This window comes from Rhagoletis zephyria, unplaced genomic scaffold (assembly GCF_001687245.7).
Source record: "Rhagoletis zephyria isolate East Lansing unplaced genomic scaffold, Rhagoletis_zephyria_1.1 Rzeph_scaffold_18838, whole genome shotgun sequence".
Taxonomy (NCBI): Eukaryota; Metazoa; Arthropoda; class Insecta; order Diptera; family Tephritidae; genus Rhagoletis; species Rhagoletis zephyria.
Window position 1 is genome coordinate 1 of NW_016175899.1, and position 9,648 is coordinate 9,648.

General features: G+C 31.4%; 1 protein-coding gene across 1 annotated transcript; it reads right to left on the reverse strand.

Annotated features, from left to right (window-relative positions):
- Nucleotides 1-1,167: 1,167 nt before the first annotated feature.
- On the reverse strand, nucleotides 1,168-6,357 carry LOC108380296 (protein phosphatase 1 regulatory subunit 14B-like). The gene is made up of 4 exons (XM_017636669.1): nucleotides 5,909-6,357; nucleotides 5,694-5,768; nucleotides 2,802-2,843; nucleotides 1,168-2,730 (listed from the first exon to the last, which is right to left on the reverse strand). The coding sequence occupies exons 1-4, from the start codon at nucleotides 6,122-6,124 to the stop codon at nucleotides 2,689-2,691; spliced, it is 375 nt and encodes a 124-aa protein (XP_017492158.1). The 5' UTR covers nucleotides 6,125-6,357; the 3' UTR covers nucleotides 1,168-2,688.
- Nucleotides 6,358-9,648: the final 3,291 nt, after the last annotated feature.

Below are 9,648 nucleotides of genomic sequence, written 5' to 3' on the forward strand. Positions count from 1 at the left end.
GAGTTATTGATCTCAAAAATGGAAAGTTAGAATACTCGAAAATATTTTTTAAAAAAAAATTTAGCAAACTGCATACATACATACATTAAAGAAAATCGTTGATGAGACATTTTTTTTCTTCATTTATTAAGCAAATATTTTATCTTTCAAACTACGAAACAATGCTTTTAGAAACACCCTTTATAGCACTCATTTCAAACCCACGATGTAGAGAACAAAGGCGGCGCCGTCAGTGGTACCGCTACTCAAGTAAAATTAAACGCCACCTCAGAAACACGGTTGCCAGACTTGGTACTTTGGTACAAGAAGGGGTATATTTTTTCATCGATGGTACTTTGGTACAGGGTTCCATAAAATGGTACCATTTTAATCTAATCAATAATTTGTAGTTTTATTTTATTTCATGACTGCTTTAAACTTAATCTTTAAAACGTACAATATGTATATAATTCAAAAATTTTCATTTTGTGTGACGAAGTTTGATTGATTGCGTTTTCCCAAGAATCAAAAATTTTTAATTGGATCTCTTAATTAGTAAAGTTCCAACATCTTTAGTAAAAATTTATTTCATAAATATGTAATGTAATTATTTATTTTGCGTTGTAACGGTGGTGTTGCAAATTTTTGTCTTTGGATTTTAGTTCCATTCTCAATATTAATAGCAAATTTCGAAATGATAATATTTCTGTTTTTTCCCGTATCACCAACCGATATCAACTTGAAGTTGTTTTTTTTATTTTTATACCTATATGTATATTTACTTTTATAAAAAATAAACTGAAAATTTATTATTAGTTTCAAGCAAATAAAATGATATGTACGCAAACATTGTACAGTTTTTGAGTAAAATAGTAAAAATGTTACATTTTAATCGAAATCGGCTTTGTTTTTTTTTACTTGAGCAACGTCATCGCCACCAGCACGGCGCAATCTAATTTCAAACCTCTGTTTTAATTTTAAACATCCTCTCCGGAAAACTCACATATGGCAACACTCCGGAAATGCATCGTTCCGCCCGCCATCAAATGTCAGTTCTTGCGGAAATATGTAAGTTCGTATCAGCTCCATCGAAAAGAACGTTAGCATTAGCATCTTAAATTTAAATGCATAAATAAAGCATCTAATTCGAGTCTATAAAAATTTGGTAAAATGTCGAAAGGAAACTTAGAACAAAAAAAGAAATTAATTTCACAAAACTCTGAATAGCGCTTTAGATGCTTGGTAGCACCATAAATTATTTCAGACCTCGAACCTATGTTTGTATTAAAAAAAAAAAAAAAAACANCTGTACTCGTAGCAAGTATAAGTTTTGGCTTCAATTTAAAGTTAAAGTTATTTACTTCACACGCGTACATAATCGTTTTTATATGTACTTGTATACCCTTTATACATACATATACATACATACATGCATCGTGTTATACACACATAAATACTTCATTTGGCAGTGAACCTGAGCTTTCTCTTTTAATTCGGTGATCAACTCTAATTTACAAAATCGCGTTCACCCATACAGACATTCAAATGATTTACAATGACTAATTATTTTGTAATTCAAATCAATATACTACATTATAATAGATTACACAAACTTGCTTAGCAATAACATAAAAAAGCGTTTTCCAAAGTAATTGTCTGATAATTCTACGAAATGATTTCATCAAAGCTGGACAATTTGTCTCCAAAGATTTGTGCTGTGGTTCAAAAACTGATTTATTATTATTTTTTTTTTTTTATTAAAAGCACACTTTTGGTAAATTGGTAGTATGCTCATCGGGAAAATAACGCTATTTTTACTGGGCCTCTTTCTTTGTCATTAAAGTGTTAGGGTTTGACTTAAAAAATTTCACGCTTAAAAAAGTAACCAAAAATGTAAGTAAATTTCTTATTTCTCAAAGCTGAGTGCTTGTAATCTAGTCTGTTATTTTAATCTTGCAAATAAATTGCGTACATACAAGTGTATTTTAAGCATTAAATATATAAATATGTATGAAGTTTGTGAGATGACTTTTTTGATGAACACAATTAAGATTTTTTTTGTTTTTGTTTTACTTCAGAGCCTATTTCTACCACCATACTGTATAAATACAGTCATATACAATAATCTTCTGGCAACGTCAGCTTTGCCTCACATACAAATTAAAGTTATTTATTTGATTCTTTATTTTTATTTTATTTTTCGCGAATTTCTTTTGGTTTGAGATTTCTTCTTGTTCTGTGTTGTCTTGCTTTTACTTTGCCTTAATTTTAATGCGACTATAATTTCTGTAATCTAGTATTAGACTTAGCTTGTATGAATATTTTTTGGTTATACTACACTTTTGTTTTTATTTTCACTTTGTTTCGTGTTTACTATGTAACCGATTAAAATCTAATGTGTTATTTATATTATGCAACTTGATACAAAAGTTTTTTTAATTTAAATTATCATTTGTGCTTAGTAATAAATAAGGTTAAATACAATTAAAGTAAATTAACTAAATTGATTTTCTGATAAAGAAAATAAAATCAAATAAGATCAATAAATTTAAAAAATATTATATACTTGTAGAGAGCTAAACGCTAATATCAACTGAATTATGTTTTAGTTTTTTTTTTGTTTTAACTAAATTTATAATTTATATATTCGTTTTTTGCGTGGAATTACACATAAAAAACTAAAGTAACAAACGCGCCAGCGCAGCTAATTTACAGCGTCTTTGCACGATCAAGTAAATCACTTATGAATTTCTGGAAAAGAATAAAACAAACGTCAATACAATATTAAAGCTTCAAATATTTGTTTACAATAAACAGCTTACCGATATGTCCGACTGTGGGCGTTTGCAGACCGAAAGGAGCCGCTAAAAGAGAAAAGAATATTTAAAAATTAAGGGACTCGCATTGTGTGTAATGAGTCGTATTGTCATAATATCGTAAATTTTGCAATGAACAAATTCATGGCAATACAATAGTGTTTTTAAAAATATTGAAAGTGGTTAAAGAACTACAAAAAATTAACCATAAATGAGTAAACTAAGTGAATACAATAAACTAAAACCCAATTAAATAAGTGAAAAAATATATTTTTAATTGCATATTTTACTTGTTTATGGCGCATAGTTTTGAATTTTGAGTGCATGAGATTCCGAGCCGTAATCATTACAAAGGAATTTTAATATGCATATGATATGATATGATTTTTATACATTAATAAGCAGCTTTACAGGGCAATTCTGGCAAATGTCTTTCAACTCATCACAGTTTTTCGAAAGATAAAAGATAAATTAAATTAGAAAAAGAAAAGAATTAAATAAAAAAAGAAAATAACACTTAAAAATTAAATTAAATAAAAAAATTATAATTTTTAGAACTAATTCTAAAAAATAAAATTTGAAAAAGACAAAAATAAGATTAAATAAAAAAATATAATAAGATCCCCAAAACTAAATGAAATAAAAGAAAATATATTTTTCTTTTCAAAACAATAAAATCTAAAACCAACTCTTGTTGGTTAAATGGCAACAAATAAAAAATATTTAATTAAAAAATAAAACACGTTTCTAAAAACCTTATGAAATTAAAAAAAAAAATCTTTTTCTTTTCAAAGCAAAAATGTCATAAAAAAATAAATAAAAGAAGATTCTAAAAATTAAATTAAAGTAAAAAATATAATTTAGTGTTTTGCCGGCTCGAGGTCAATTTTAAAAAATTCTTTTATGAAAACACAAGTTTTTTGGAATTTTTTAAAATTGACCTCGAGCCGGCAAAACACTAAATTATAAGTAGAAAGGTCGCTAAAACCATCAGTATAGTAAAAAATATATATTTTTCTCTGTAAGAAAATGAAATGTTATAATTAAAGGAAAATTAAATTCATCAACATTCATATAATAGACAACAGGGCCTCGGGGGGTAAGTAAAAAAGTGCCCGCCCCACTACAGATTAATTTTCAATTTTTTAACGAATCTCTAACGATTTCTACTCCATACTTGTTCCGTGCTATTTGCGTAGTATGTGGAGTATGATTTTTTCGTTAAAAAACTTCGTCTAAAGAGAGAATTGTTTTTTCGGTACAGATCAATTGAATGCGTAAAATAGTTTTTCGTGTTTTAGTCTGCGTTCTGAAATTTAAAAATTTAACTTTTTATATGAATATTAAATAATAAAATTTATCAACTATAACCGCTGTGGTGTAGTGGTAAGCAGTGCGCGCTTTCCCTCATCAGCACCTGGGTTCAAACCCTGGTCAAAGCAACATCGCAAAAAATATAGAAAAAGGTTTTTTCTTAACAGCGGTCGTCCCTCGGCAGGCAATGGCAAACCTCCGAGTATATTTCTGCCATGAAAAACAGGTTCTCATGAAAATACAATCGCCGTTCGGAGTCGGCGTAAAACGGTAGGTCCCTCCGCTTTGTTTGACAACATCAAGGCGCACGCCACAAGTCGGAGGAGAAGCTCGGCCAAACACTAACATATGTGTAAGCGCCAATCTATTATTATTATTATTATTATAAAAACTATTATAACTTTTATTTTCCAACTTAATTTTCAGAGAAATCCGGGCCCCTTTAAAAAAACCGGGTTCGGGAGAAAACACCATCTTCTCGACGGGCCTGCAGGCCAATTCTGGCTAAGATAGTTGAAAATTGTTTGTAAGACAACTGAAAGACCGTAGGCAAGATGGTTTGAAAGATTTAGTTTATTCTGGCACGAAAGACTTACACAAAAAAGCTCTCCTGCCAACTTCTATGGTGAATAGATATTTTGATACAAAAAGCACTTGAGCATCTTCCAAATGCAGATGTATGTATGTATAACATTCTGCTTGCGCTGCTCCAACAGTGGCAATAGCCGAGTGAGCAAAGCACTGGCATGCCATTCGAGAGATCCGAGGTTCGAATGCTCGGACAGCGCGATTTATTTCTTTTTTCGTAATTCCCTTTTTTTATTTTTTTAAATTACTATTCTTTTAATGTTTACATTTTATTATATGTATTTTTTAATTTCATTTGATTTTTAGAAACTTATTTTATGTATTTTTTTCAGCTGAATTCTTGTTTTCCTTTTTTTAATCGATTTTTTTTTAATTTAAAATTTTATTGTTTTAAAAAGTGATATACTTTTTCTAAATTTCATATAATTTTAGAAACTAATTTTATTTAGTTTTTCTTTTCATTAATTTAATTTTCTGTTTCCATAAAATTTTTTACTTATTATTTATTTTAATATCATTTATTTCCTTGATATTTCTGAAAACTTATTGCTAAAAGACAAGCAGAATAATGCTAAGACCTTGTCGTTAGCAGATTGTGGTGAGTTGTCAGACAGTTGTCCGAATTGCCCTGTTAGGATATGTCGATCATTGGTGCCTAGCATACTGCTGCTTCGAAAATGTCCTTTTAAAGTTTGTATCCTTCAATAGGATATTCAAAAGCTTAAAACTCTGTTATCGCAGAAGTAAAAGTCCTTAGCCAAAGGTTCAACTTGAAGTATGCCGGAGCTGTCGTCATACATGTTACAGCTACAATAAAACTGCATGCCTACATACATACGATCTGCATATCGAATTTTGCAAAAAAAAAAAAAAACTGAGGCACTTCTATGTACAAGTACATAATATGTACATCTATAATTATATAGTATAGCCACTTGTGGTGAAAATTATGCGTAGAAAATTGCAAACCCCTTTAGCAAAAATTGTTTAACTTACAATCAAATGGGATCTCCTTATGTCGTCGGTGTCCATATCTAATATTTCATCTATATCCACATCGATAGCCTCACTCTGCAAGAATATAAAAACAAAAACAAAAAAAAAACATGAAAATTTACCATAATAATTGTTGTTAGCAGCAACATAATCAGAGCTACACATCTCCAAATGCAAACTCGCTCTTTCTCTCAAATCTCGTTCTTTCAACTTACCGGTGGATCAAAGAGTTTCTGCAGTTCATCATACAGCCACATCTCAACCGCTAAGCGTTTACGTATCAGGCTCATCTGATGTGAACCATATTTGGCGGTGAGGAACTTTTCGCGTCGCTCCTTCACCTCAGCACCCTTCTCGTTGAAGTTGACGCGGAGATTGGTCCGGTTCGGCGAGCGTTCGCAGTCGTTCATTTGCTCTAGGCCGCACTGCATTTTGTGTGGGTATGTGTGGGTATGTGTGTTGTACGTTTAGTTGTTGCCTCCTACTATTTTTGAGAGTAAAGCCTGATGTGCTGTGCCGTTTCCGTGGCAGCTGTTGCTCTTGATTGCTTGGACTTCAATTCTGTTCAGACTTATATGTCAAATTAATTAGTGTGGGCGGTTGATTGATAGTTGGCTATCGTAAAGCCGTTATTTTTTTCTTCAGCCCTCAATTAACTGGCGATCTGTAAATTAATCAAAGAAAAAATATTAATTCAATCAACATTCACCCTTTTGTTTAACATTTTCTTTGAGTTAAATTTGAATTTAATGAAATAATTATTGCAACTTTAACAATTAACTTTCAATCCTCTGCTGTCGCGTTCTTGGCGAGTGTGTGTCATTACTTGGTTAAGGTGCCCAACCAAGTCATTGCCTTGAGGCATACATACGCTCATGATATTTGCGTTCTTCACGCTGCATAAACTTGCATACATACATATGGATGTACATATCCATGCCATGCCACACATTTCCATAAACCAGTTGCTTTCTTTTGTAATGGTCACGTGACTCAGTACATTTGGTATTCCGTATTGGCCTGAGTATCTTTCGATGCGATCACTTTTTGCGGTTTTGGCATTTGTTTTTCGACTTTTGTGGACTGTAATGAATCTGAAAAAGTTCAGTGAATACACATTGGGGATGACTAACGCAGTAGGACTTTTTCTTGGCCATCTGGCACGATTCCCTAGTAAGGAGTTATAGTTTTTAAATTGCCCATTATTTAAATCCTTCGGCCGTAGTGCTCTAAAGTTTGGCATTCGCATACTATACCTAGTTTTACCATAATAGATATAAAACACAATGATTAATTTATGAATCGTACATACTAGGGCTGGGAGTTCTATCTAGATTTTTTTGAGTATTCGGATAATCCGGATATTCGAATATGGGCAAATCTGAGAAATAGAAACCGAAAAACGAAAAAAATGTGTTACATTTGTTAATTTCTCTTCAAAGTATTATTGTAGATTGTGTTGTACATAAATGAAAATTTGCAGAAATCTGTTGACTTTGATGACCATTTCAATATCGCTTCCGTTTTAAGTAACGTCCGAACACATAGTTAGAGGCCAAATACACCCTCAGAACTATAAAGGGCCATTCTATATTGAATGGTTGGACATTTTACTAAATAATGTGATCAATGCTGAATTCTAACTATGTCGCGCAACAGCAAAAGCTATTTAAATATTAACATAGAAGGATAATTAATGCATAAAATTCATTAAAAAAATACCAAACGATTTCTTAGTTCTATGCAACTATCATTTGAATGAATGTGACTATATTTTAACTATGTGCCCTCAAAGATGAATTTTAGCCACACTTAATTTTCAAGAAAGATGTTCTTGTGTTGTAAAATTAAATGCTTTCGTTTTCAATAAAATTTACAAAAATTATATAATCTTTATAGAAATATTAAAAAATATTTAAAATTGTGTACAGTAATTATGTATGAAGTAAAAGTTTCCATTGGCAAAAATTATAGCTTCTATTTATCTTTTTATTTATTTTTCAACTGATTAATGAAATGTTGAATTATAAACGAACCACATATTGAACAGTTTTAACAATTTTTTTTTTTGGTATTTGATTTTAGTTATTTTTTCGTAAAGATTTAGTTTACTCTTTAACAAAAAATTCTAGAAATCAAAGATTAAAATTTTGTGAAGTATTCAAAAAAAATTCAATAAATTTTGGTAAAAATTTTAAGCATTTCAGTTTGATGTCTTAGAAAGATTTTGAGTATACAGTTTTGTAGTCCAATCATCTTTATTAGAATAAAGTGCAGTTAGCTAGGACTTACCGTTGATTTTGCCAATTTTTCTCAGACTGTGTTGGGCATTTTCTTCAATTCAAAGGGCGATTTTCTTTAATTGGTGAAATTGAGCGCGTTTTGCAACAAAAAATTCCAAAAATAATAACAATATCGTGAAAAGGTAACTTTTTCATTTAAAAATGCGCAGGCTCGAAACTCATTTCTGACCCATGGTTCTTCTATACTTTCGCTTAGAATTAATGTGCAGAATCAGACGATACCATACGATTTAGTAAAGAACAATTGACCCACCCTAATTGTACATATATGATTTTTTATGTGACATGTGAAGAGGCATATGTATAAACGAAAAAAAGCTTTAGAAAACAATTTTTGATTGCAGTCATAATACGATTGACATAGAATTTTCCAGTACAAATTTTTGTTCTCGAAGTTGCCTGTGGGAAAATTTTGTGACAAAAATTTAATTTTTATTATCATTCCTCATCCTCTCCTCTTACGTACGCAGGTATAATTAATTTAAAAAAGGCATATGCCTAATATACATATACATAGACAGTTACATACATACATACAAATGTACATTGTAAATATTTTACATCAAGCATTGTGAGAACAAAGCTTAAAATACATCGCTTTTTATTAAAATCATTAATATTAATTAAGCTAATAAACGAGTAGAGCTGATATTTTAATATTTTCCGTTAGGTTTTAATTAATAACACTTTTCATCGGCATATCTGTGCTCCAAGACACGTTGTTCTATAATCCCTTTAATAAATTATTTTTTCTCAAGGCACTAAATACTCCCTAGGCCATTAATGACTTGAATTTTCCCAAGAAACCTTTACCTGACAAAGCTTAAAACTACAGTGCATATATATATATGTATGTAGTTATATGCAGCTCTAATTATTGGAAAATCGTTGCCAACATTTGCGGAAACTCTTTCCCTGGTTTCTTTTTTTATTTAAATTCTTTGCTATGAACAAATTTTCTGGTCGCTTCAGGCTCACCACTCACCACTCACCAACGCCAAAGCAGCTGAGCTTATGGTGGGCGTTTACCAGCCATCAACAGAGACCACAATCTACTTGTAGATGGCAGCATACAACTTGCACTTTGTCATGTTGTTGCCACACACTCTCTTCCAGCGCGAATTGCTAATATCGCGCGATAAGTGCAAATATTGAGGCAAAAATGAGCTATCCACCATCCCCACCGCATGGATGCGGTATGTACCCAGGGGTTTGATTGCTTGCCGCTCAGGCTAAGTGGCGTTGCGTTGATGTCTTAGTTTGCATAAATTTAAGCCGCAACTGCAATTAGTGGTCATAAACAAGCAAAAAGCTGTTGGTAGCAAACATAAACAGTGCTGCTGCTGCTTTACTCACGATGGTGCACAAGTGGGCTGGCTAAGATTTTAAAGTCTTCGGCGTTGTTTTTATTGTACATTTCTTTCTATCGATAAGAGAAGCACAAGTTTTCTATAGCAACCTGACGAAAAAAGTGTGTTTTATTTACAGGTAGCTATGTATGTATGTATGTATGTATGTACATATGTAAGTGTGTACGCCTGCGTGTGTGTTTTCGCTCCGCATAAAATCCATATGTTGCTGATGTAGTGGGGCCAAAAACGTCAACAACTAAGAATGCAATACCCGACAACAATCACAGCGGTAAGAAAAAC